Below are 27,371 nucleotides of genomic sequence, written 5' to 3' on the forward strand. Positions count from 1 at the left end.
GCACCAAATATGAAGCGTGAAAGGCAGAAAAAAGGAAGGAATCCTAGGCAAGGATTGCAAAGGCTTATCTGACAGCCAGATAAACTCACTGCCCATTGCAGTTCCAGCAGTAGAGCAGTTCAATTGTTATATTAAAATCAATTTGAGAACAAAAGAAAACTATATTTATGGTTTTTTGTATTTTAGAGAACTTCATTTTCATCACAGATTCTGAGAAAACTGTAAAAATAAAATTTCCAGCATCATAAGTACAAAATAGTCACAATTGTATGTAGCATCCACTGCCTTCTCTAGAAACCAAAATCAATGGAAAAGAAACAGGAATCATCATCCAACAAAAGGAAAATCGAATGAGGTCACCATTTATCTCAACTTGACGATCTGAATCCATCGAGCAAAAAGAAATGTGCAGACTAAACTGCATGATCCAAGTTATCTTCAACTCTGTGTGCCCGGTCGAGATGGTCCCAAATAGTTTGTTACCAATCCCATTAGAGCAAACCAGATTTCCAGGTCTTCCGCTTCGTGGCCTAGTGGTCACAGAAGCTTTTAGGAAGACATTAAGGCTTGGTTTTGAACCAAGCTTCCTCCCATCCTCCTCTCCCTTGAAATAGGGATTCCCCACCTTGAAACCAAAAAAAAAAAAAAAAAAAACCTGATTTCCAGACATAAAAAGTAAAATTAACAATAAAATCAAATGAGTTACAGATCCAAAAAACAGTTGAACCATCATTAAAAAAAACAAGTGAGATAGCCAAAATATTCCATATAGAACAGGCAACAAAAAGGTGAAACACTGCTTAGAGTGAGAACATACTTAAACCAAGAGAAGGAAATCAATGGCCAACTGGTGTTTCCCATAGAAACATCCGCCTAAACATTGAATAAGTAAGCAGATAATTTAGACTTCATTAAGTCAAAAAGCTCTCAAAAGTACCCAAGATAGTCAATGGAAATGATGCAAAAGAGAAAAAGAACAAGGGCAGGCTAGTTTTTACCATAAAAGCTCGAAGAAGGATCATCCAAGTCAATTAGAAAATGTTACACGAAATTTGAGAGGAACTAACACCAAGGCTAGTACAGCACACATTGATCTGCTCAACAAAGTAAACCTAACCCTAAATAAATTAACTAATGTAGCATTACTCGAAGAAAGTCCAGATAAAAAGCAAGCTACCAATAAGGCTTCATCCAACTACGACAAATGAATTGAGTCAAACCAAAGTCATTCTTGGAGGAAAGTGGCATAGATCATGAGGGGTTACCAACCTCTTTCGTTCTCTATAACATAACCCCTCTTCTCAAAAATGCCTTGTAATGCCACATAATCCCTTTCTTCATGCAAATTCTTGTACTATCACCTCAGACTTCAACGTTGGAAGTTCTATGTTTGTTGAAGTCAAGAAAACAGCAGCAATTAAAGGATGGTCTAGTGCAATAACAGGTGCATTTCACAACCAAGAGATAGAAATTACTAAACTTTTGCAAATTTCCCCGAATATATGTTTAGTGGAAAGGAAACATTTCCAGAAAAAAAATTTACTATTTACAATCCAATATTGTCGGATCCAATAAAATTCCCAATTACAAACCCTAAATCTAACCTAAAAATGATGATGGTGATGATGACGATGATATTATTAATAAGACGGAACTGGATTCTGATAAATAAAAAAACGAAAGGGAAGAAGGAGATCTAACATCATAGCCATAGAGATCTGCTTGAGATCGAGCGGTAGATCACTCTTATTTCTTAGTTTTACAACAACGTCGGCAGAATCTGTCTTCTGCATGAGCTCCTCAAACGATTAGCCAGGTCTAAATGCCCTTAATATGTTCAATGAAGTCCTTAAAGTTGTTGAAAGAAGATCCACCTTCATGGGAGCTCTTTCTAGCTAGTTCCCTTATATGCAGTGCATTTGCCTTTATAACCTCAGAAGAGAGTAATGTCTTGATCTTTGTACTTAGTTCATGCCTTGTTACAATTCCATTTCCATTTTGGGCTAACCCTAAACCAGTCTTCCAAACATGGCAAATGTATTTCTTATTGCAGAACTGATCAGCACAGTAAGGCCAACATAAGAAAGGTACACCCATGGTTAGACCCTCCATAGTGGAATTCCATCCACAGTGGCTCATGAAACAAGCAACCGAAGGGTGAGCCAACACCTTTTCCTGTGGTGCCCATTCAACAGGTTTTGCTCGTTTTGCTACTCTATCTTTGAATCCATCTGGGAACATAGCATGTGATCCATTCATAAAATCAGATCTAATAACCCATAAAAATGGTAGGCCACTAAGTTCAAGACCAAGTGCTAGTTCTTCTACTTGTTGCAAGTTTGCCATTCTTGTGCTTCCAAATGCAACATAAATAACAGAACCTGAAGGTTGCTGATCAAGCCACTCTAAGCATGATTAGTCTTCAGGCCAGAAGTTTCCAGCAAAGGTACCCAAATGGTTACTTGCGAGTAAAGGGCCTATGGGCAAGATGTTGGGAATCAATTGCAGGGCTGCTGAATCCAATTCGTAAATTGAGTTGCAAAGTAACCAGTCATAAAATTTGGAATATTGAGGGACCATAGAATAAAATGCAAACGAAAGTTTCTGCATCGCTGGAGTAGGGAAGCTCCATCCAATCTCAGAGCTGCTCCAGGCAGGGACATCCTTTGACACCGAGATTGGTTCATCTTTCATGACGGTTCCTACAGAGAACATCAAGTTAATTTTTCAATAAGATATAGCATGTCAGGACTTTTCACTATTTTGTTAATCATGAAAAATGAGTCACAACAATTGGTATGCCTATTAGATAACATGCAGATGATCTTTCTTGAGTTTATGCCTTTGTTTTTGAATCCAGTTCCGTCTTATTAATATATCAGCTAAAACACAAGTGATCTGCTCATTGATATTTGATTGGTTGATTTTCAGTATGAAGTCCTCCAAATAACTTGGCATAGTTCTGTGTGCACTTTCTGTCACCTTAACCCAATCAGTTCGATTGTCCTCCGAATTCCAATCCATCAGGAAATGAGACGAGGCTTATCAGGCTCCGATCCTCAGCTTTCTCTGGTATTGAAACCATAAATTTTTCGTGTATGAACTCTGTATTAACAAAGGTGACTTTTACACCGTGAGCAGCAATTTGAAGGGCCAACTTAATAAGAGGTGCTACATGTCCTTGTGCCGGGAATGGTATAACCAGTGCATGCGGTTGCCTGTTCATGGTATTTACCATTTTTTCACTACTCCTATAGCTCTTTTTTTATGAGTTGATTCTTATATTTATATCAGCTCTTATTCAGGGCCAACCTAGTATCTGATAATTACTGTTTAATATTCAATTGTGTGATTAAATAATATACTCACACTCTTCTGAGATCATTTTCTATGCACTTTGTCTTCACAAGAGGCTATGTTGTCACTTATTTATCATCTTGCTTTGTACTTTTGTCTTTACAGGAGGCTATGTTGTCACTTGTTTATCATCTTGCTTTGTAAATTAAGTTCTTGTTTTTGTTGATAAATTGGCTTGACGAGTCAAGCCAAACCTTTTTGACCAAAGCAAAGAAACAAAACGAAAAAAGGGCAGGTGGGCTCCGAAAAGCAAAGAAAGTTAAGTTCTTGTTTTTGTTGATAAATTGGCTTTTGACAAGTCAAGCCGGCCTTTTTGACCAAAGCAAAGAAACAACAGGAAAAAGGGCATGTGGGCTCCGAAAAGCAAATAAACAAAAGAAAGTATTCGGTGCCTAATTTTGTAGCACCGAATATGAAGCGTCAAAGTCGGAAAAAACAAGGAATCCCAGGCAAGGATTGCAAAGGCTTATCTGACAGCCAGATAAACTTACTGCTCATTGCAGTTCCAGTAGTAGAGTAGTTCAATTTTTATATTAAAATCAATGAGGACAAAAGAAAACTATATCTATGGTTTTTTGTATTTTAGAGAACTTCATTTTCATCACAGATTCTGTGAAAACTGTAAAAATAAAATTTCCGGCGTCATAAGTACAAAATAGTCACAATTGTATTTACAATCCACTGCCCTCTCTAGAAACTAAAATCAATGGAAAAGAAACAGGAATCATCATCCAACAAAAGGAAAATTGAATAAGGTCAACATTCATCTCAACTTGACGATAGGAAACCATCGAGCAAAAAGAAATGTGCAGACTAAACTGCATGATCCAAGTTTATCTTCAACTCTGTGTGCCTGGTCGAGATGGTCCCAAATAGTTTGTTACCAATCCCATGATAGCAAACCTGATTTCCAGACATAAAAAGTAAAATTAGCAATAAAACCAAATGAGTTACAGATCCAAAATACAGTTGAACCATCATAAAAAAACAAGTGAGATGGCTAAAATATTCCATATACAACAGGCAAAAAAAAGGTGAAACACTGCTTAGAGTGAGAAACATACTTAAACTAATAAATTCAACTCAACAAACATTAAATAAAGGTGAAAATCATTGAGATATCATCAAGCCAAACATTTCTCAAAGGAACTTGTTCTAGATAGCAGAAATGAGGTAGAAAGAGAAGGAAATCAATAGCAAATTGGTGTTTCCCATAGAAACATCCGCCTGAACATTGAATAAGTAAGCAGATAATTTAGACTTCATTAAGTCAAAAAGCTCTCGAAAGTACCCAAGATAGTTAATGGAAATGATGCAAAAGAAAAAAAGAACAAAGGCAAACTAGTTTTTCCAATAAAAGCTCGAAGAAGGATCATCCAAGTCAATTAGAAAATGTTACACTAAATTTGAGAGGAACTAACACCAAAGCCAGTACAGCTCAAATTGATCTGCTCAACAAAGTAAACCTAACCTTAAATAAATTAACTGATGAAGCATTACTTGAAGAAAGTCCAGATAAAAAGCAAGCAACAAATAAGGCTTCATCCAACTACAACAACTGAATTGAGTCAAACCGAAGTCAGTCTTGGAGGAAAGTGGCATAGATCATGAGGGGTTACCACCCTCTTTCGTTCTCTATAACATAACCCCTCTTCTCAAAAATGCCTTGTAATGCCACATAATCCTTGAATTGCCACATTTTTAGCATAGTTACCTAGAATCCCTTTCTTGATGCAAATTCTTATGCTATCAGACTTCATCGTTGGAAGTTTTATGTTTGTTGAAATCAAGAAAACAGCAGCAATTCAAGGGTGGTCTAGTGCAATGACAGGTGCATTTCACAACAAGAGATAGGAATTACAAAACTTTTGCAAATTTCCCCGAATATATGTTTAGTGGAAAGGAAACATTTCCAGAAAAAAAATTTATTCTTTACAATCCAATTATTGTCGGATCCAATAAAATTCCCAATTACAAACCCTAAATGTAACATAAAAATGATGATGGCGATGAGGACGATGATATTATTAATAAGACGGAACTGGATTCAAATAAATTAAAAAAAAAAAAAAAACGAAAGGGAACAAGGAGATCTAACATCATAGCCATAGAGATCTGCTTGAGATCATTCTCGACATTCCTCATGTTCGCCAGTGATTGAGCGCAGAATATGATTGCTAGCCACGAGCTCAGCTTGTACTGCAAAAAAAAAAAAAATTTTTTAAATCAGTTGAAAATTTTATCAAAAAATTTAGAGAAATAAAACGATGTTATTTCAACTTCACGTTCAGAAGAAAGATCGAGAGGTGAGGAACAGACCCTGAACATGACGCCTGCGATGCCGAAAACCACCGCGATAAAGCCGGAATAATCTACGGGAAGATCTTGTGGCGATACCGGCTGTGCCACGAACGGCTTCGCCGCCGACGGTTGTCTAGGATCGTTGGTGGACGTTGAATTGTTATTGTGTGACGACATCTCTGAGCTCACACGCTTTCTCGAGCTCTCTCCCTTCTAACGGTTTCTAGATCCTATTGAGCTGACTATAGTGAATCCTTCCAATAGGATCTGGCCACGTCAAAACTGCCGTTGATTTTTTCTTTTTAAGTAGCGTTTGGTCCAAGTAAATAAAATTATTTTTATTTTTATTTTCTTAAAAAATAAAAAATGGGTAAAAATATATTTAGTAATTAAAAATAAAAATAAATTTTTAAAAAATAAAATGAATTAAAATATGAAAATAAAAAAATTATTTTTAATTGTGAAAATAAAAAATGTATATTATTTTTTTATGTTTTATAAGTTATTATATTTAAACACTTTTTAACATCATTAATTAATAAATATATATTATATTTATAATTTGATGTCTTTAATAATATTATTTTAAATATTTTATTTATTTTTATATTTTTATTTTTTGAAAATAATTTTTATTTTTATTTATTAAATACATTTTTTAAAATAAAAATAAAAGCTATTTTTTAAAAAAATAAAAATAAAAACAAAAAATATTTTCTCAAATCAAACAAAATCTTAACTTTTTTTAAAATTATTTTTATATGTGTGAATAAGTTTGTTAATAATAAAAATATTATCACACATTTTTTTATATCAATGTAAAAAATATTTAAAACAATTTTTTTTTAGTTTTTCACTTTTTAAGTTGATAATAGGAAAATATTTTGTTTCCAAATGGTTTTAATTATTTAAGTTGATAAGAGAAAAAAAATTTTGACCCTTAAGTAGTTCAAACTTTAAAGAATTAAAATGCTAAAAACAAAAAATATTTCCAACGTTTTTATTTGTTTGTATCGAGTGTTTCAATAAGTAATACCTTTAAAAAGTTAATGATTTATTAAGATATTATATATAATAATATTTTTTATAATAATTAACGTGAGACTTTCAATATAATAAAAAATAATATTTATTAAATATATAAAGAGAAATCTATTCACGAGATGTGAACATGTTAATTTAAAATATAATGGAATGATATAATATAAATATAATATAATAATAAAATATAAAAATAATATAAAGGTTCCTATTGATCCTGTGAGCTTTTAAAAGATCTCCTTGCGTTTCTCTCATCTTGGGCCCTTCTGGATGTGGTGCGGGCATCATGCATGCCAGGCCTTGGCCATGTAAATTGGCCGTAAGCTGTGTGGGCGTTCTGGCCTTCTCTCCAAGGCTTTGCGCGCAAACTCCTGCCAATGCACCTAGTGCGCAGGGCTCAACCTTAGGTGCGCGTGCTAGTGCGTCTAATGTGCCTGGTGCACCTACCTAGAGCGTGACATTCTACAACTGATTGCGCACTTTACGCCATTACCTATTGGGGTCTAGGTTTGTGGTCAGGACGAACAATGTGGCGACCAACTACTTTCAGATGCAGAAGAAGTTGTCCTTCAAGCAGGCGAGATGGCAAGATTTTCTTACGAAATTTGATTTCCAGATAGAGTACAAGCTAGGGTGGGTGAACCTGGTGGCAGACGCCCTGAGCAGGAAGGCTAACATTGCTGCCATTAGCCAACCAGAGGGGTCACTGGTGCCGCGCATCAAGGATGGACTTGCGCACGATCCTACAACCAAGGCTCTTATAGAGTACACCCAGCAAGGTAAGACTAGGCGGTTTTGGGTGCATGATGCTTTGTTGTACACTAAGGGCAGTAAACTGTTTGTGAAGCAGCATGGGAAGCTCCACAAGAAAGTTTTGCAAGAGTGCCATGATTTAAGGTAGATTAGACATCCATGGGTGAGTCGCACCTTGGCGTTGCTAAAGGACTGGTACTACTAGCTACACATGAGGGGCGATGTGGAAGCCTATGTGAAGACTTGTCTTGTGTGTTAATAAGAAAATATTTTGTTTCCAAACGATTTTAATTATTTAAGTTGATAAGAGAAAAAAAATTTTGACCCTTAAGTAGTTCAAACTTTAAAGAATTAAACTGCTAAAAAAAAAATATTCCTAACGTTTTTATTTGTTTATATCTAGTGTTTCAATAAGTACTACCTTTAAAAAGTGAATGGTTTGTTAAGATATTATATATAATAATATTTTTATAATAATTAATAATTAACATGAAACTTTTAATATAATAAAAAAATAATATTTATTAAATATATAAAGGGAAATCTATTCATGAGATGTGAACATATTAATTTAAAATATAATGGGATGATATAATATAAATATAATATAATAATAAAATATAAAAATAATATAAAAGCTCTTGCTGATCTTGTGAGCTTCTAGAAGATCTCTTTGCGTTTCTCTCATCTTGGACCCTTCTGGATGTGGTGCAGGCATCATGCATGCCAAGCCTTGGCCATGTAGGCTGCTTGCAAGCTGTGTGGGCATTCTGGCCTTCTCTCCAAGGCTTTGAGAGCAAACTCCCGCTAATGCTCTTGGTGTGCGGGGCTTAACCTTAAGTGCGCATGTTGGTGCGTCTAATGTGTCTGGTGCGCCTGCCTAGGGCATGACATTCTACACCTAATTGCGTATTTAGAGCCATTACCTGTTGGGGTCTAGGTTCATGGTCAAGACGGACAATGTGGCAACCAACTACTTCCTGACGCAAAAGAAGTTGTCCCCCAAACAGGCGAGATGGTAAGATTTTCTTGATAAATTTGATTTTCAGATGAAGTACAAGCTGGGGCGGGTGAACCTGATGGCAAACGCCCTGAGTAGAAAGGCTAACCTTGCTGCCATTAGCCAACCAGAGGGGTCACTGGTGCTGCGCATCAAGGATAGACTTGCGCATAATACTACAACCAAGGCTCTTATAGAGTATGCCCAGTAAGGTAAGACTAGGCGATTTTGGGTGCAAAACGGTTTGTTGTACACCAGGGGTAGTAGACTGTTTGTGAAGCAGCATGGGAAGCTCCGCAGGGAAGTTTTGTAAGAGTGCCATGATTCAAGGTAGATTGGACATCCATGGGTGAGCCATACCTTGGCGTTGCTAAAAGACTGGTACTACTGATTGCACATGAGGGACGATGTGGAGGCCTATGTAAAGACTTGTCTTATGTGTCAACAGGACAAAGTAGAGCTCAAGAAACCAGGCAGTCTCTTAGAGCCATTGCCAATGCCAGAGCGACCATAAGAGGGTGTTTCTCTGGACTTTATAGTCGGCCTACCCAAGGCAGAAGGGTTTGAAAGCATCATGGTAGTGGTAGACAGGTTTTCTAAGTATGAAATCTTCATTCCAGCAATCAAAGAGTGCCCGGCTGATGAGGTAGCTCGATTGTTCTTGAAGAACGTGGTTAAGTACTGAAGAGTGTTGAGGACCATTGTTAGTGATCAAGACGAGAGTTTTACAGGCAGGTTCTGGACTGAGTTGTTCAAGCTGTTGGGGTCAGACTTGAACTTTTCCACCAGCTTGCATCGACAAATCGATGGGCAAACTGAGCGTGTGAATGGACTATTGGAGGTCTACCTCAAGCACTATGTGAGTGCCATACAAAGGGATTGGCCAAAGTTGCTAGATGTTGCACAGTTTTCTTATAACTTGCAAATGAGCGAGGCAACGAACCAGAGCTCATTTGAGGTTGTGATAGGTTAACAACCATTAACACCCAGTTCGATTGCTGCAGGTTATACAGGGTTGAATCTAGCAACATACAAGTTTACCAAGGCTTGGCAGGAGCAAGCTGACTTGGCCAAAGTCTGTCTACACAAGGCGACAAAAAGGTCGAAAAAGTGGATAGACCAGAATAGGCGGGACGTGCAGTTTCAGGTAGAAAACTTGGTTTTGGTGAAGCTGTATCCCATTGTGTGCCACAAGAGACTGCACAAAAGCTTAGTCCGGAGGTATGAAGGACCTTTTCGAGTAGTCAAAAGGGTAGGCAAGGTTGCCTACAAACTAGATATGCCACCCAAGCCAAGGGTACACCCAGTGTTCCATGTAAGTATGCTCAAGCTGTTCCATGAGGATAAGAGAGATCTAGGACAAGTAGAGTCAAAATGTACGTCGTTAGGAGCACGGACATTATATGAAAAGGAAGTCCACAGCATCATAGCTGACCGAGAAGTAAAGCAGAAGAACTACCAATTAAGATAAGAATACTTGGTACGCTAGAAGAGACTTTCAGACAGTGAGGTGAACTGAGAACCAGTGAAAGACTTATGGCAGTTTGGGGATCAGATCAGGTAGTACCATACAGAGAACACAACGAGGGTGTCATGAGGTTAGAGGTAGACATGGTGACTAACCTCCGTGATGAGGGCGTCACGAGGTTGGGTGGGAGAAAATGTTATGGACCTAAGGAGGAATCTTGAATCTCACATTGAACATAAAATGAAGGTCACTGGGATATAAAAGGGTTCACACCATTTCTTCTTTGTGAGAGGATAAAAACATGAGGCTAGAGGGGCCAGAGCGAAGAATACCTCATAAAAGGTACAAACCGTGACGGTCAAGCTGATCTGAAACTTCAAATGAGTAGATGCCCGGGTCATGAAATCGAGCAAGTTGGAGCTTAAGTCTCGACCCATGATAAGTGATATCAGAGTCAGCCCTAAAACCGTTCGATCCACGTTAAGTGCTCCAAGAGGAGTAGGCAGGATGGCCAGCTTCCATGATAAGGACGTCACGAAGTTAGGTAGAAAAAAATGTCACAGACCTAAATATGAGTCTTGAATCTCACATCGAACATAAAAAGAAGGTTACTGGGGTACTGCCTTGTGAAGTACCTTTTATAGGACAAAATCATTAAGTCAGAGGGGCCAGAGCGGACAATACCTAACAAGGGTATGAACCATGACATGTAGGTTGATTTGAGACATCGGATGAGTGCATGCTCGGGTCCTAGAGTCATATGGGTCGAAGCTTAAGTCTCAACCCATAACAAATGGTATCAGGCAGTTTCGATTTTACGTGTTTACGTGTTTGTGTTGTATAGGTTAGATCTCAGTCGAAGAGATGGTACGAACCCTTTTATACCCCAGTAACCTTTCTTTTATGTTCGATGTGAGATTCAAAACTGCTTTTTAGGTCCGTGACATTCTTTTCCACCTAATCTCATGACACCCTCGTCACGGAGGCTGACCACCCTACCTACCTCATTCGAGGCGCTTGGTGTGGATCGAACGGTTTAGGGCTGGCTCTGATACTACTTGTCATGGGTTGAGACTTAAGTTCTGACTCGCGTGACTCTGAAACCCGGGCATCCACTTATCTGACATCTCAGATCAACTTACCTGTCACGATTCACACTCTTGTGAGATATTGTCCGCTCTGATCCCTTGGTTTCACAGTTTTATCTTACAAAAGGTGCCTCACAATGAAGAGTGATGTGAACCCTTTTATACCCCAATGATCCTTCTTTTATGTTCGATGTGAGATTCAAGACTCCTCTTTAGGTCCGTGACATTCAAGTCGAAGCTTAAGTCTCAACCTGTGATAAGTGGTATCAGGCCATCCTAAATCGTTCGATCCATGTCAAGTACCTCGAAAAAGATAGGTAAGGTGGCTAGCTTCCGTGACGAGAGCGTCACGAAGTTAAGTGGGAGAGAATGTCACGGACCTAAGAAAGAATCTTGAATCTCACATCGAATATAAAAGGAAGGCCAGTGGGGTATATAAGGGTTCACACCACCTTTACCTTGTGAGGTACTTTTTGTAATACAAAATCATAAGGTCAAAGGGGTCAGAGCGGACAATACCTTACAAAGATGTGAACCATGGTAGGTAGGCTGATCTGAGATATTAGATGAGTGAATGTCCGGGTCCTGGAGCCATGCGGGTCGAAACTTAAGTCTCGACTCGTAACAAGTGATATCAGAGCTAACCTTAAACCGTTCGACTTACGCTAAGCACCTCAAGAGAGGTAGGTAAGATGGTCAGCCTCCGTGACAAGATTGTCATGAGATTGGGTGGGAGAGAATGTTACGGACCTAAGAAGTAATTCTGAATCTTACATCGAACATAAAAAAAAAGAGTCATTGGGGTATAAAAGGGTTCACACGACTTCACTTTGTGAGGCCCATTTTGTAGGATAAAACCGTAACGCAAAGGGGTCAGAGCGGATAATACCTCACAAAGGTATGAACCGTGGTAGGTAGGTTAATCTAAGACGCTGGATGAGTGCATTCTCTAGTTTTGGAGCCGCACTAATTTAAAAAATAATGTGATGATATAATACAAAAATAATATAATTTAAAATTTTAATAATAATTATCTATAAATTTAATGTAATTAAAAATATATATTTTATATTTTTATATTTATAAAAATTATAATACGTAATTTTTATATAAAATATGATATAAATATATAAATTTTAATATTTTATATAATATAAATACATAAATTATCATGCATAATAGATTGTGATTTTTTAATTTTTTGTTAAAATTAAAATGTTAAAATATTAAAAAAGAATAACTAATATTTTTAAATTAAAATTAACTAAAAAATTTTGTTAATTAAATAATAATTTGGACTGGACCTTGACACAGGTTTTAAAATCCGATCCAAGTTGAGCTCATGGAGTTGGGTGTCCGACAGATATACTTAAAAGGCAATCACAGAACTGAAACGTGGACTGGAAGATGGAAACTCCAGAGCCAAAATCACACAGCTCGGGCTCTTCCCCAATGCCACCGTCATCTTCGGCAAGGCTATGGAGACCAGCTGCTCAACGAAACCTAAGGAACCAATGGTCCAAAATGGCGTCCTACCGCCAACAATGGCTCTCTTCTTCCTCTTCTGCCAGAACTCACGCCACTTCTCTCGTCAACGCTTATTTATCTCAAAAGTGAAAACCCCATGTTTTATTTCTTCAAATTATTGATTATATATCCTCTTTTTTATTGTTAATTTTTTTTTTTTATGTTGAATTCAGATACATGCCATTGATGGAGTTGGGTGCTCTAAAGGATATGCCAGATATTCGAAAGAAAGCTTCTTTAAAGTTATTTAAGCAGCAAGTATGCTTTTCATTTCATTTTAGTTTCATTATTTTTTCTCTTTCATTTCCTTTTCATTTAAATCATGTTGATTAATGTTTCATTTTAAGGACAAGAAAGAGATTCTTTTGCTGTTGTTTGAGTATGTGTATGAAAAGTGTATTCTAGTACTTGTAGTAATAATTAAATATCTCTTTCAGGAGCTTCATCGTAGCAAACTTTTATCATCTTACAAGGACATGGTATGTTATTTTCCGTATGACTCTGCTAATTGCTAAGTGCATCTTATTGGAATATGTATGTACTATTAAGCTTTCAAAATAACAACTTTCTTGTATTCTGATGGATTTTGTCAACCATGACAGTTTCTATAGGCTGTATCAAACTTGGTTACTTATCTATGTTAACCGCCACTTAAACTTCACTATGGTATCAGTTCCGTTGGCTAAACTTTTGGGAGAGTTTTTATAGTTGTTGTATATTGTGAAAATATGTTAATAAGTTTTCTGCAGGTGGCTGTTGTAGTGCAAATGGTCAATGCTAGTAAATCCATGAGATGTTTTCTCAAAGGAGCCAGTAGTAGTTCACTTGTTCAATTTTCCAGCTCTAGTGAGGATATTAATGACACTGGTGATTGTGGTGGAGTCGCAGTTTTTGGATTTTGGTCTATCTCTTCCTTTGGTATGACCGCATACTATTTGGTGAATGAGTTTTAAACACAGTTCATTTGGGTAATTATGATCTTTTAATGATCCCAGAAAAATTAGCTGAAGAGCTCATTCAGATGTTCAAGTTGGAACTAAGTTTAAAGGTAAAATGAATGGCCTTTTACTGCTATACTAGACAACCTGATGTTTGTTCTGGATTATGTCTCTTTGTTAATGTTTCTATCCTTTATTCCTCTTATTCCCTTTTGTTTTGCGTAGCGATTGCTTTTATTAGATTTACTGTCCATTGGTTGTGAAGTTTTGCACACAAATCAGTTGTGCTGGTCAAATGAGATTTATCATGGAGAATTTGGTGATCTGAAAGTATGCAACTTGTATTCTGAAGAAACTTCTGAGCCAGTCCATCCAAGACTGAAGGATCGCAAATCCGAAATTCCGGCTTTTCAATGCAATCATCAGCCAGACCAAGAAATTTTGCAGGTGCTGATCCATTATAATTCATACGTTTAATAATCAAAATAGATACACATTTGTCTATGCTGTATAAGATATCTCTTAAGCATTAGCACTAGCATCCACTAGCAAAAACATCACAAATAAATCAGTAGCTATCTTCATGATGCATAATTACTTCTTCAATGCAACCTAGCAAAATTATAGATGTTCTTTTGTTGTATGTTGTGTAATGTGCATAAGTGCCTTGGCATCCAGTAGCAAATAAGAGGGCACAGAATGTTTTTCTGGTTGCTGGAGGGGCAAATATGCAATGAATCATTGCCTAAACTACTAAGCATGAATAAATTATACAATGTTATGATGACACCGAAAATTCGAAGTTGCAGATCTGCCCTTTTCTTTGTAAATAGAAGTGAATTTGCCAAAATATTGAGATATTTTTTCTTAATGTTGAGAAATTTAAGTTCCAAAGACATGGAAGGACTTTCCACCTTGAATCAAAAACTTAATCCAGAATTAGGGATTTAGTGACTTGGTTCTCTTGTTAGGTCATATTTTTTTGTGTGTTTATAATTCTGAAGGTCACATTTGTGCTGCAGTGATTGAAACAATTAAATTACATGAATATTAGTGATGGTTTTTTTTTTTTTAACATTTTTTATTTGTTGACCTGGCCCTTCTTTGATCTTTCTAGCAATGGTTTAAAGTTTAACCATAAGTTGAATGTTGTTTTTGTCCATTTGTGGATTTGAATAATTGGAGATGGTGGTTAAGCTACATTCCGATGTCAAGTCGGAGATTAGTTCCGAATTCACTTTCTTAGATTCTAATAAGCTGGCACACAACAAAACGTTCTTTAGAGTCAAATGTTTCTTTGTGATCTCTACAATAAACAAGTATGAAAGCTACCATGCTAATAATATTTGCAGTTTTCATTGCAGGTGTATATTACAACCTGGCTTGCAGAGGTGAACATTGATGGTCATAGGTAATTATTGAAGTTGAGAGTAGCTTTTCCGTTATTTTTCATGCATGAACTCCGCATGCCAACTAGATATATATGTTAGGATGCAACTAAGTAGAAAATTAGTATGAAAGTTTTGATATTTTATTTTTTTTCTTACAGGGTGGATGAAATATTTGCAGAGATTGGCGAGGAAATGCATGTTTCGCTCTCGTAAATTCCTCCTGTAGTATAAAAAATTAGTAGCTGACTATGTGGCATGAAAAGCTTGAAGATAATAGGCCCTGAGAGAAATATCATTGAATTTCTCTAATGATGGTGGATGACTCAAGTTCAGGTACTACGGTTGGTTTAGATTTGGATTGTTTCATATCCTCGTCGTCAAAGACTTAAAGAGTCACCCTAAGCCTTTTTACGCGAATTTTGGGTTATCTTGATGGGTTTCAATCACTTTGGATCTTAGTAGCTTAAGTTCATTACCAATTTTAGCCTCATCAAACATACGTAGAGGTCTAATACTAGAACTTTTTTCAAATTCAATTCAGCAATATGTATTTTAAAATATTCTAATTTTAGAAAAAAAAATTAAAATTTGTTTTGGAATATACATCAGATTAAGCAAGTTGAATAGTTTTCGCATGGGTCTCATCTCGTTTGATAAACATCCATTCGATTCCAACTCTTGATACAACCACTGAAATCAAATACTTGGAAGGAAATTGACATATAGAAAGAGAATCAGAGAAATAGCCTAAAAGATTTCACTGCTTATAGTTATAGCTGATGGCTTTGGCACGTTATATTGTAAACATGGCCACAATTCCCAAAACGCACCCCTGAGAGTCTGAGAGGAGAAGATGAGAAGGGTAAAATCCCTTTTAACATATAAGAGATTGGCTAGGAAAAAATTAAAAAAATTATAAATATTGAAATTTGAATTACGAACTCAACTTACTAAATATAATAATTATATGAAGGTAAACTCGAGTTCAAGTAAAAACCCTTTACTTATGAATGGAATGCATCTGTTGAAATATCAGAATAAGCTTCTTCTGTTCTCCCTATTTACCCAAAAATCACGGGGCACTTCACCTCACTTTCTTCTAAACATTTGCAAACAAGTGTACAAAGACCGACCTATATGTTTCTCAAGAATGACGTCAATGGCCTACAAATGAAAAGATCTAAGAGCCTCCGTTATCTTATTATTAACGAGACATTCTTCTCCTACCATTTCCATTTAAGTGGTTCAGTTATGCATAAGAGCCAATATTTTAAGTTTGAAAGAAATTGGAACGGAGAAGAGAAGAATGAAGGATAAGAAAACAATTGGCCAAAAAAGAGGGGAAAATAAATTAATTAATGATCAAAGTGAAAGACATTGTACCCTATCAGGGAGATTCCTAGGCATCGGTAGTGCAGTAACATATCTCTGGGGGAAAAATTTGTGAGAAGCAGCAATTGCATCAGAGGATGATGAGCTTTCAGCCCCGTCAGCTTGCCCCCGTCCATGGAACTTGGCAAATCGATTGATGACAGAAAACTTCTCTAGATCCTGACATTCCACTCTTAAGTCCAAGATTGAGGCTCTCTTGTCCAGACTGCACAAGAAAGAGGAAACATTTGAAGACTAGACAATTGGCATAATCATTGTCAAGAGCTTAGGGCAAAACAAATTTGGGCAACCAAAGGAAAGAAAAAATCTAAAAAAAAAAAAAGTAAACAAATTACTAAAGGCACAGTCCAGCTCCGAGTAAAATCTTCCAACAAAATGCAAATCAAAGCAAAAAAAATTCTTCTTTAAAGTATATGAAATCAATGCACCAGAAGTAACCACTCTTTCAACAAAGTTGCAACTTAATAGCAGTTTGCATCCTCTAAATACCACCAACACAATCACCCACAGATTACCTTTAAGGCCCTGCAGCTTTTAAAAGTTATTTTCCTAGTTAACCAAGTATTCATCTACAAGTCATTACCATAATTGGATCCTAGAAAACAAGTAATTTTACATACCATAACATGTTAGAAAACAACATATTAGAGATAACATGTTAGAAGAACAGTAATTATAATCCAATAAAAATTATCTCCTATGATATTAATTAAAATGAGGACATATAATTATATAATACATTAGAAATATGTATCAGCCTTCACTTTCAACAGGCAAAATGCTTCTCAATCTCAAATCCAAAGGATTATTGAGCTTGTGCAGGGGAAATACTAAAAGAATAGAAAGAAACATAATACCAAGTAAAGAGCCATATCAGCCTTGCTACCAATAAATTAACTGATATATGACAGCTTCAAACCCCCAAGGACAACAATATAATTAAACTCAATGGTGGTCTGTGAGGAGTTCTTACCACAAACATTGAACTTCAAGATTCATTAACAATGTAAAGGTTCAATATCAATGTTAAAAAAGATTAACAGAAGAGATATTATGCATTATTGATATTGCTAAAAACTAGGTGTGAATTACCTCTGTAAATCGTTTTCCAGCTTCTTTGCTCTGATGATAAACTCTTCTGCAGCCTTTAAGATAGACTCATTTGTCTCCTTAATCTTTTCAGAAAGGCTAAAAGCAAATTGACAAAATAATTAGTAAGATAGTAGATCTGACTAACAACAATGCCCCAAGATGAAAGCCAGTAAAAACATTATTCAAGGATTTCAAAAAAAAAAAAAAATAACATGTTCTTACATGCTTCCACTGTCAGGAAGAACAGCAGTATCACTTTCAGGTATATGTGCTGTGCTGCATGCATCTCCTAAGACTGATCTGGCTACAAAATAGGCTACAGTCTCATAGTTTTTGCCTGCATCCGTGGAAAGAACTACTCTTTGAGGAGCACAAAGTAGTTGCTGCATAAGCTGCGTTGTCAACATAAGCCTTCTTTTTGATCTAAGTACTGGCGGCCATTCCTCAATCATTTCAGGTTCATCTTCAACCTGCGATTGAGATCAGTGTCCTTAATCTGAGAACTGTCAGAGATTCTAAGAAGGAATAATATAAGATCCAAGTAAAACAGTTGAACATTGAACACACCTTCTCAATCAATCGATTTGCTGCATGCGCCCAGTCCACTTCTGCCACACTGTGATCAACAGAAAACTTCAATATAATTCCAAAAAAAGAGGAAACACATAACACTAGTGAGAGAAGAGAGCAACTGATTTTTGCATATTAGCGACTTATTATTGGGAGATGTTTTAGTGCTTTTGGTCATTGACAAATGTACTTTTAAAAGTAATTGCAGCCAATGGGACATATATTTCAAATACCTCATCTTCTGAGGCCTTTGAGAACCCTGTGTCACTTCTCTATGCCATGGTAGAAGCTCAAATGTCATACTTTTACGCTTCTTTGTTCTTACAACAACCAAATTATGATTTGTGATATCAGGACCCAGCGAATGAGGGGAGATATGATCGCTTCCTATGGGCATGAGGTTTGAGCTTTGCTGGGCATTACCCAGCACACTAGCATTAGCAGCAGCATTAACCTGCTCACTTGAAGGAAGAGCATGCAAACTTTCAGAAGGCCTACCAACAATGAATGCTTTTTCTGTAGCCTTCATCATGGCAAGTTTCCGAGCATCGTATATAGGCAACATTTGCCCATTTTTAAACGTCCCATACCGATCAAACCAGGATGGAGCAATCTGGGGACTGACCTGAGAGTGTTCACCCCTGAGATTAGTAGCTGAATTATTAGCATTGGGGAAATGCTGGGAATCATTCTGAGAAAATGCCAGCATATCATTAGAAGATAACTGCATCTCATTGTTATCTCCAGTGTTTGATGAAAAGCTTAGCATCTTAGAATCTCCGGAAGGAACTAACGTATGGTTAACTGCGGCATCTCTCATCATAGTAGCAGATCCATAAGATAATTGCTCTGCGCTTTGGGAACCTACCTGCTCAGCATCCAAACCAGAGTCTGGGCCTTTAAATCTTTTGACACTCCTATTACTTGGATCAATCTCTATATTTTTCATGCCCTGCACCTGATGCAATAATGAATAGTTCTGATTTAAAGCATTATTTGGTCTTAATGAACGACCAAAAGCTTCAATGTCTCCTTGCATAGTTGCAGAATTTTGGCAGGCATCATTCTCTGAAAATACCTGCTGGGCTTTTGATGGTTGCTCTTCTCCAAGAAATCTTTGTGGTTTAGCGGAGCCTGCAGGGAACTCAGATTGGCCACTACCTCCTGCCCGGGCAATTTGATCATCAAGCCTCTTTGTTCCAGGATGAGTTGTTTCTGAGTTAATATGTAACTGATGATTGGGTTTAAACAAATTTTGTGAGGCCTGAGAAGACTGAGCTCCTAATAGATGTTGTGGGGCTGAGACAGTTGTCCATACATTAAAAGCACCTTGCTGTGAAGATTCAGATGTAGTAGAAGGTTCAGAAGCTGGCATAGCCTCTAACACTGGAAACTGCTGGCCAGGATTCCTTGCATGGTTTAGGTTGCTACTACTCGGCCAAGAAGCCTCTGAAGAAGCAAGGTCATTATCTGGAGCAGTTTTGGACATGCGAGGTGCTGCTTTCCTTCCCAATTGACTAGGTTGAGCTCTCTCAGAGGAGTCATTGATCTGCTTCAACTGAGATGCCAAACCACCAACAGGTGCACTGACAGATTCATTTGGTGTTACTTGACTATGCACACCAGTAACATGCTGGCTTTGGAGATGACCTTTTAAATAAGGATAATCTGAGGTAAAACCTGCAGAAACATTGCCCTGGATATTATATTGTGAGGCTTTATTGATAGTTTGACCAGAGACACTTGAAACATTATTCCTAATATCTCCATGGGATGCTCCATGAGTTGAAGGCTGAACAGATGCAGTTGGACCCAACCATGTATGACCCTTCCTTCCTACCTCAGAAGAGATATGAACTGAGTTTAGAGAACTAACTCCTTGCGGGGAACTCTGTGATGAAATTGCACGATCTGGAATGGTAAACCTTTGAGATGGGGGACCTAGTTGTAAACCAAAACCTTGGGAAGCAATTGGCCTATTATGCTGAAACTGGCCCACTGATCCATCAGAAGTTTCTGCATCTGGCATTTCAGATGATTGATTGCATTCAGAAGAGCTTAAGTGTGTTGCAGTACCATGTTCCCTTGGCTGATTGACCTTTTGAAAAAGCTCCAGCATATTTTGACTGCAAAAATTGGGAATATTCAGACACAATAAAAAGTGAACAAGAAAACCAGCACAAAAATAATAAATAGGAAAGCACAAGTGTCAGGATTACCAAATAAAACTCAGATTTAAAATATCAATATGATGATGGTAAGTTTTTACTATCATAGTTTTAACAACCCAAAAGTTTTTTGTATCAGCAAAAGAATTTTTTATTGCTAAGTTTACATCAACAATAAAATTTGAGAAAAGCCACAAATTCAGGTCAAGGTAGAAATGGAGAACTGCAAATATTCACCTACCTTGTTGGAGCTGTCTTGTTCGGCACAAAACCACCAAAAGATCTGTCAGGTGCAGAACCAGGATTTGAGCTTTGTGAAGGTACCGCGTCTACTTGAAGGCCAGGAAAATGACCCTAATATACAGAAGAAGAAAGTTAATAAACAAACGTTTAGTCTTCCAAAGGCTAATCTTATTCTAAAAAATAAAGTAAAATTCAGATGGGCTAAAGAGGACAGAGAGAAAAAGAATAGCCAATTGCACACTATTTACATATTGGCCAAACAAAGAAAATAACCTTCTCAACTTCTGTAGACTCCCCAGTAGCATGACCAGTAAATTTTGACTGCCCAAAATATCCTTGGTCATGACCTTTCAATCCTTGAGAAACATGTTGGGATGTTGCCTGTGAATGTGTGACACTTTTAGTTCCATAAGAAGGTTCAACCTCCACATCAAAATCGCCCATAGGATGATACTGAAATTTACGGGCCCCAGAAGGTTTACGACTAATATGAGCCGATGACTTCTGTTTTCCTCCTCGTGAATCATTTGCATCCAGCCAGACATTGTCTCTCATGCCACCAGTGGAAGTCCGTTGGAGTAAGTTAGAGTGAAAACTGTCATTAGAAGTTTCTTTGACATTGGGATTATCCAACATATTTGCTTCAGATGCTCCCCTGTTTAAGCAATTATTTCCAGATGAATCAAAAGTTTGAGGGCTCTTGTCCTGATTTTGCTGATATTTTGCTGGAACACTGCGTAGTCCAGAGTTAACTTTAGAATCAATACTTTTCCAGAGATTAAGATTATGACTGTTTGGAAGTTGCTGGCTACTTTCATTGGTGACCCTTGTGGTTCTCGAATCTGCAACATTATCCAGATCATAACCTTGCCTATTCACCTGTGGGCTACCTAAACCAGAATTCATGTGCCCTGATTCAATATTTGTATCAGGAACAGGTAGATCAAGACCAGAACCATGACCTCTCCCCTCATACACAGCACCCTTCTGATCACTATTCTGAGAAGTCTGCAAGGAGCTTTCAATATCCTGACTGTTTGATTTGGCACCACCACTATGTGATGCAGAATCAATGAAGTTCCAACCATTTGGTTTATTGTGTGGCCGACCATGAGGACTATACATGGTCATACATTGTTGGTTACCCGAAATGCTCTTTGCACTTACTTGCAGATCGGGAGAGTGAGCAACATTTCCAAAGAGTTGAGCACTTTCAGCTACAGGCTTTTGTCTAGGACTGGGATCTAACCATTTGCTTCTTTCTTCCGTTAACTGTTTAACAAATCTCTGAGATGAATCATTATGCATTTTCCTGGTCTGTTCATTTGCAGTCTGGACTCCTGATTGCTGAACGCCAGGAACACTATAAAAGTCAAGATTGATATTGGCATCGGTAGACATGGGAAAATGTTTAGAGTTCAGTGTCGAGGCAGTCGGCAAGTTGTTGTCAGCCCAAGCTGATTTCTGTTTGCTGCCATCATTGACAATTGATGATGGCATTTTACCACTTGGAGGTTCACTATTCTGCATGCCTAAACCACTCCACTCTTCCTGCATCCCTATATTGTTACTAGATGTTTCTGCTACAGCAGACTGCATAAGAGCACTCCAACTTCCACTTTGCAGTGAAGGAAACGCCCCTAAAGTGTCTGTACCATCCAACACTGAGCCCATGTTGGCACTCCTTCCAAAGATATCCCATAAACTGTCATCTGAACCAAACAAAATTTTTTCTTCAGTTGGATCTAGTGTAGCCACAGTCTGAGGGGGGGCTGCCTGAATCACTGACTTCTCCAGGGATATTTCTGATGGACCAGGAAGTCCTTGCCTCCCACGAGACTCCTGCATCACTGAATTTTTTGGTTGGATAATCATTTGCTCCAAGTTTTCTGAATGAAATCCACTATTTAAACCTTGACCAGCCACAGCACCAAACACATTTTTATCCTGATCACCCTGTTTAGAAACCAAAGATCCATCTTGCAAGATAACTTGATCTGGAAACATAGCATACTGATTACCTGGAAAGGAATTACTGCTGGCTTCCACCTGCTGCATTGAAGGCCTATCCATTTGTACAGATGAATATTCATATGGATTTCCTCTTGCACCACTGGTAGAGATCCCATAAAATGATTGATCAACCTGTTGAGGAACCAAATCAATCAAACGCACCTGACCTTGCTCAGGGGAAAACATAAATCCACTAGAGGATCCCTGCATGGCTGGACAGGCACCATGCTGCAACCAATTTGCATTTGGTGTCGTGTGCTCAGGCTGCCAGGAATAATTTGAAGCATCATGGACAGGCACACCTTTGATTGAAGCTGGAGAAAGGCTACCTGATCCCTGTTTTACAACAGAGGAAACCTGATTTGAGGAGTTCAATTGCCTTGCTTCTGGTGACTGAAACTGTGGCTTCGGAAGTTGTTGCCTCTGTAATTCTTGCATTTGCTTAAGCATGGCATGTTGCTGTAACAGCAGCATGTCAGTCATCCCTGCTTCCTGCCTTGGCAAAGGCTGGATCATGCCAGGATGCTGTCCACTAATTTGCTGTTGCCCACCAAAAAAATCGTAATTTACTGGAGATTCAGTAGATTCCAACATCAATGAATTTTCCTTATGAAGATCAGGGCCATTCCCTATCACATCGAGAGCTGATAAGCCTCTAGATGCTGTATCCACTCCCAAAAAGTTGGTTTCATTCTGCCTTGTCTGGACAGCCTGATGCCCTTGCATATAGCCATTTACAATTGGTGATTGGTTTTGTGATTGACTTCTGGCAATTTCAGGCCTCAAACCTGATTGAGTGTAGTTCAGGCCATGCAGCAGGCTTGAAGACAGACTACTATGTCCTCTGTCAGGCTCAGCTAATGTCAAAAAGAAAATATAATCATGTTAACTAAACATTGGTCTAGAAGCATGTCAAAACAATGCACTAAAATCACATTACTGAAATTGTAGTAACAGAAGCAAGTAAAACTAAACAATCAAGATGTCTTAATTATTACCTAACTGATGTACACTGAAATTCTTCAAACTGGGAACAAGGGAACTACCAACTTGTCTCTGGCTTCCAACCCACAGATTGTTATTTAAGCCAGGCCAGGTACCATCAATGACCTGCGTGTGATGCTGGCCCTGGGACAATCTCTCTTGGCCAAGGAAATTATGGATTCTGTCTCCAACTTCGTTGCCAGGCATAGATAATCCAAGCCAAAATATTCAGCAACTAAACTTTGTGAGAAGAAAATAACTACCTACAAGAAATAAGAATTAAGTAAAGTTTTTACATGCCTGCAATTCCATTACAGAGCACACAGTCATATCAGTCCCTCTTTAAATCTAATCATAATTAGAAACAAACCTCTTCTGTACATTTAAACATTCACCCCAGTTGCTGCATTTCAAAACTCAACCTTATCCTGCATGAATAAAATCCAACATATCATCCCTTCATGGAAACAAAGTTAAAGCAACTATCCCAGAATGAGAATTGTTTGACTTTTCCTTTCTTCATTTGGTATAAGGAGGGTTGGCGACAAGTACAAAAATGTCAAAAAAGGGGTACCCAGAAACAAATGAAAAAACGGCATCACCCAGTAACCTAATATGCTTCAATACAACTTCTTGGGTACAACATATCATGATATTTCTTAAAGCCATATTTTACTAACATTCATTTTTTCCCTTTCCTAACAAAACAACAATTTTTGAAGTACATATTTTTTCCTTCACCTAGAACCCAAGAAACAAGAGGTGCCATAATAACAACAACAACAACAATAATACAATAACTTCCATTCACTTGTTTGAAACTTATAGATCATCAATAATTCATCACAATAATGTTGTTTAAAAGGTTCGTCCTCCAATAGAAACATAATATCTCCCATTTTCTTGTATCATACCATAAACCCTGAATATTGCATCCAGATAATGTAGTTTAAGAAGGTTCCTTCTTTGAGCAATTATCTTTTCAAATTCTACTCCATGGATCATTCCCAAATCCCAAGCATCTTCCATAAATAAAAATTATGACTTCTCATCTTACGATTCCCAAAGAAAAGGGTGCATTTACATCCCCTCTGAAATTTTTGCATCACCCAAATTTAGATGTAAAATAGATAGGTATGAAACCTTAACCGAAAACTTTCAGTCTCCAAGCTTTCGACATTGAAGCCCATCTATATGGTTAGAAGAAATTTCTCCAAGGCAGGCATTAACTTTATGCCCAGCTAACTCTTAAAATTTCTAATATTTACAACTCCATGGGTACAGAGATAATCGGATTACAAATGAGAATCCAGTTCTTAAATACAGGGACCAAAAGCTAAAACATTGATCAGCTATTGAAGGGTAGCTCGTTCTTAATTGCAATATGAACTTCTAATATTTCTAATATTTACAACTCCATGGGTACGGAGATAATCAGATTACAAATGAGAATCCAGTTCTTAAATACAGGGACCAAAAGCTAAAACATTGATCAGCTATTGAAGGGTAGCTCGTTCTTAATTGCAATATGAACTTCTAATATTTCTAATATTTACAACTCCATGGGTACGGAGATAATCAGATTACAAATGAGAATCCAGTTCTTAAATACAGGGACCAAAAGTTAAAACATTGATTAGCTATTGAAGGGTAGCTCGTTCTTAATTGCAATATGAACTTCCAACTCCCAGACAACTCAAGCTAAGAACCTAAGTATCTAGATAGAACAGCGATGCTTAAGTGCAAGCAATAAGAGCTTCCATGAACCACTGCATCATAAGCTCCCACCATAATACAACATTTTGGGTACCAACCAAGAAAACAAGGTCTATTTGTGCCAAAAGTCTATCAATTTCCATCTAGGCCTCACCACAGAGTTATAGAAGGAAAGGGACAATGAGGATCTCGTGAACCATTTACTAAGACAAAAAGAGACGGAAATGTAATTCCTGTATGAAGCAAGAAGAACCCAGCAAAGAAAGCTCACCCAGCGAAGGTGAATAACCACACATTATCCACAGAGTAGACAACAAAGTGAATAACCACACAAGCTTTTTCATATAGAACCTTCAGTCCTTTTGCAATCAATATAAAATTCTAATACAACATAAACTCATAAAGCTTGACATCCTCCTCCACTTAACTACTATGTCAACCATAAACGTCACAAATGTTTTTAGTTCCATTTAGACTTTTGTCAAGCCAGGATCCCTTGCATTCTTAACATTTATTACACAATATCTCAACCCAACCAAGGAAGAATAAAGAGAAAAGATAATGGATATAAATTGTTCTTAAACACATTCGGCCCCTATACAAGATTCCACAGCATACAAACAGGAGCGTACAGTGAATTCTTCATAAGTGGCAAGTTGTTGGACCACAACCTAATATTTAAAGTTTCTTATGTTCTCACTAGAGCAATCTATTGGCACTATTTTTCTTTGTTTTCTTGTCAATTTATGTAGCATCCTCATTAATCAACATTAAACACAAACCTCACATCGGTGAAACTTAATCAAGGTCGATTCACTAAATCACATAAAATTCAGATATATATATATACACACACACACACACACACACACACGAGAATAAAAAGTACGGACAATAAAAAGCTAGTAACAAAACCAAGTGAAAAGGAAGAGGCTAACTCCCATTAACAAAAACAAACAAAAAACCATCAAAGGCTGCCATATCAAGCTCAACGAACTCCAAATATCACAAAAAGAAAAGAGACACTCAAGAAGCAACCAAAGCAACTACCACATATGAAGCACAAACATAAGTCCACTATCAATGAGAAATGTAGGAAACAAAATTAAAGATTAAAACGAAAAGATTTGCATGAAAATGCTTATAACCTTCCAATGAGCAGGAAGAAAAGAACTACTATAACTTTGGCTCAATTTAAAATTTGCAATTCCTCACGAAAAAAGACCCCCGGCATCCTCCATTTTCTCGGCAGCCAAACAGAGTCTAAAACTCAAAAATTACGTAAGAATCTCACATTTATAACCAAGACCACAAAAGATCGAAAAGACATCAAGCAATTCCCGTTCCTAAATAAAACGATAATATAAATAATACAACTGCCCAAACCTAGAATACCAAAGCCCTAGCATAAATTCAGCGTCTCAAAATTTAAAAAAGAAAAAAAGATTTATACAGTGGGAGAAACAGAAAGAAAAAGACATTAGGGTTTCTAGAGAAAGAAAGAGGAGAAGTGAACTTACAGTGACGTAAAGAAGCTTTTGAAATGGAGCTCGAAAAATCGATCCTTGAAGAGTGGCAAATTTAAAAAAAAAAAAACTTAGGGTTTGAATCCGAATGAGATTTTGAGAGAGAAAAATGGGGTTTTTTTTTTTTTTTTTTTGCTCAAAGAGAGAGAAAATGATCGAAATAGTGCGAAAATTTCAACGAACAGAGCAACAAAAATGAGGTTCGGATCCGAAGGTGAGGTTTGGAGTCGAGCTGAAACGGAATAGGTTGAAGGAAGGAGGAAGGAGCATGTTTGGGAAATTGGGAGTGAAAGGGTGGGTGAGGGTAGAGAAGTAATTTGGTGGTCCTGGAAGGAAAATCGGACATGTGGGAACAAATCGGTGGTGGCCACGCTTGAAGATGTTTAGGATTTGGCCGTCTGATCTGCGTAAAATCCATCATGCTTTTTTTAATCCCAAATTGAATGGGCAAATTCCATGCTCTCTATTATTTTTTTATTCTGGACCCAATTTATTCTCTAAGTTATTTATTTGGAGCCTACATTTTTAAAATGATTTATTTTGATCCTTCCATGTTGTAGCTTATGTGGCAAATCAATTGGATATCATGCAAACATTTTTCTCAATTTTTAATGGACAAAATGATTAAAATACAAAAAAAATTAAAACGTTAAAAATTCACATAGAATAATTCAGATGATAAGGACTGAACTGAAATCAAAATTAAATATTTGGGACCACGGATAAAATTTATCCAAAATTGAATATTTTATTTACATTTTACATAGATATGTAGTTTTATATAAAAAATTTTCGCTATTATA

At 37.2% G+C, this 27,371-nt stretch overlaps 3 protein-coding genes and 1 pseudogene across 12 annotated transcripts; 1 reads left to right on the top strand and 3 right to left on the bottom strand.

Moving 5' to 3' along the window:
• Window positions 1-968: 968 nt before the first annotated feature.
• On the bottom strand, window positions 969-3,828 carry LOC149516216 (UDP-glycosyltransferase 83A1 pseudogene; annotated as a pseudogene). The gene is made up of 2 exons (XR_016346556.1): window positions 2,983-3,828; window positions 969-2,702 (listed from the first exon to the last, which is right to left on the bottom strand). The product of XR_016346556.1 is annotated as a UDP-glycosyltransferase 83A1 pseudogene (transcript).
• Window positions 3,829-3,965: 137 nt separating this feature from the next.
• Window positions 3,966-5,924, bottom strand: LOC149516217 (asterix-like protein). Its single transcript, XM_089768428.1, has 3 exons — window positions 5,677-5,924; window positions 5,456-5,556; window positions 3,966-4,260 (listed from the first exon to the last, which is right to left on the bottom strand). The coding sequence occupies exons 1-3, from the start codon at window positions 5,833-5,835 to the stop codon at window positions 4,197-4,199; spliced, it is 324 nt and encodes a 107-aa protein (XP_089624554.1). The 5' UTR covers window positions 5,836-5,924; the 3' UTR covers window positions 3,966-4,196.
• Window positions 5,925-12,344: 6,420 nt separating this feature from the next.
• On the top strand, window positions 12,345-15,395 carry LOC111290002 (uncharacterized). Of its 4 annotated transcripts, none has more exons than XM_022881398.2 (8): window positions 12,345-12,621; window positions 12,709-12,793; window positions 12,973-13,014; window positions 13,285-13,453; window positions 13,531-13,583; window positions 13,699-13,920; window positions 14,826-14,884; window positions 15,043-15,310. In XM_022881398.2, the coding sequence occupies exons 1-8, from the start codon at window positions 12,416-12,418 to the stop codon at window positions 15,101-15,103; spliced, it is 897 nt and encodes a 298-aa protein (XP_022737133.2). In that variant the 5' UTR covers window positions 12,345-12,415; the 3' UTR covers window positions 15,104-15,310. The 4 variants fall into 4 exon arrangements, with proteins under 4 accessions (XP_022737133.2, XP_022737135.2, XP_022737134.2 ...); XM_022881400.2 differs by having other exon boundaries at window positions 14,838-14,884; XM_022881399.2 differs by having other exon boundaries at window positions 12,346-12,621; window positions 15,023-15,310.
• Window positions 15,396-15,404: 9 nt separating this feature from the next.
• LOC111290001 (uncharacterized) lies at window positions 15,405-26,817 on the bottom strand. 6 transcript variants are annotated; one of them, XM_022881395.2, is made up of 11 exons: window positions 26,563-26,817; window positions 23,697-23,754; window positions 23,341-23,589; window positions 20,603-23,199; window positions 20,328-20,440; window positions 18,152-20,044; window positions 17,916-17,964; window positions 17,571-17,818; window positions 17,349-17,444; window positions 16,248-16,461; window positions 15,405-15,704 (listed from the first exon to the last, which is right to left on the bottom strand). In XM_022881395.2, the coding sequence occupies exons 3-11, from the start codon at window positions 23,531-23,533 to the stop codon at window positions 15,612-15,614; spliced, it is 5,496 nt and encodes a 1,831-aa protein (XP_022737130.2). In that variant the 5' UTR covers window positions 23,534-23,589; window positions 23,697-23,754; window positions 26,563-26,817; the 3' UTR covers window positions 15,405-15,611. The 6 variants fall into 6 exon arrangements, 5 of the variants coding, with proteins under 5 accessions (XP_022737130.2, XP_089624555.1, XP_022737127.2 ...); XM_022881392.2 differs by lacking the exon at window positions 15,405-15,704 and adding an exon at window positions 15,759-16,028; XM_089768429.1 differs by lacking the exon at window positions 23,697-23,754 and having other exon boundaries at window positions 15,460-15,704.
• Between the last annotated feature and the right edge of the window lie 554 nt (window positions 26,818-27,371).

This window comes from Durio zibethinus, chromosome 11 (assembly GCF_047325235.1).
Source record: "Durio zibethinus cultivar Kanyao isolate XHJ-2024 chromosome 11, ASM4732523v1, whole genome shotgun sequence".
Taxonomy (NCBI): domain Eukaryota; kingdom Viridiplantae; phylum Streptophyta; class Magnoliopsida; order Malvales; family Malvaceae; genus Durio; species Durio zibethinus.

Excerpts from the sequence above, each read along its gene's own strand:
- LOC149516217 (XM_089768428.1), bottom strand. The coding sequence starts at position 5,835 with ATGTCGTCACACAATAACAATTCAACGTCCACCAACGATCCTAGACAA. Across the intron at positions 5,557-5,676 it reads TCGCAGGCGTCATGTTCAGG|TACAAGCTGAGCTCGTGGCT; the intron begins GTCTGTTCCTCA and ends TTTTTTTTGCAG. Across the intron at positions 4,261-5,455 it reads CAGATCTCTATGGCTATGAT|GTTTGCTATCATGGGATTGG; the intron begins GTTAGATCTCCT and ends TCTGGAAATCAG.
- LOC111290002 (XM_022881398.2), top strand. The coding sequence starts at position 12,416 with ATGGAAACTCCAGAGCCAAAATCACACAGCTCGGGCTCTTCCCCAATG. Across the intron at positions 13,015-13,284 it reads TATCATCTTACAAGGACATG|GTGGCTGTTGTAGTGCAAAT; the intron begins GTATGTTATTTT and ends AGTTTTCTGCAG. Across the intron at positions 14,885-15,042 it reads GTGAACATTGATGGTCATAG|AGATTGGCGAGGAAATGCAT; the intron begins GTAATTATTGAA and ends AAATATTTGCAG.
- LOC111290001 (XM_022881395.2), bottom strand. The coding sequence starts at position 23,533 with ATGCCTGGCAACGAAGTTGGAGACAGAATCCATAATTTCCTTGGCCAA. Across the intron at positions 20,045-20,327 it reads AACAAGACAGCTCCAACAAG|TCAAAATATGCTGGAGCTTT; the intron begins GTAGGTGAATAT and ends CAATTTTTGCAG. Across the intron at positions 17,965-18,151 it reads CAAAGGCCTCAGAAGATGAG|TGTGGCAGAAGTGGACTGGG; the intron begins GTATTTGAAATA and ends TGTTGATCACAG.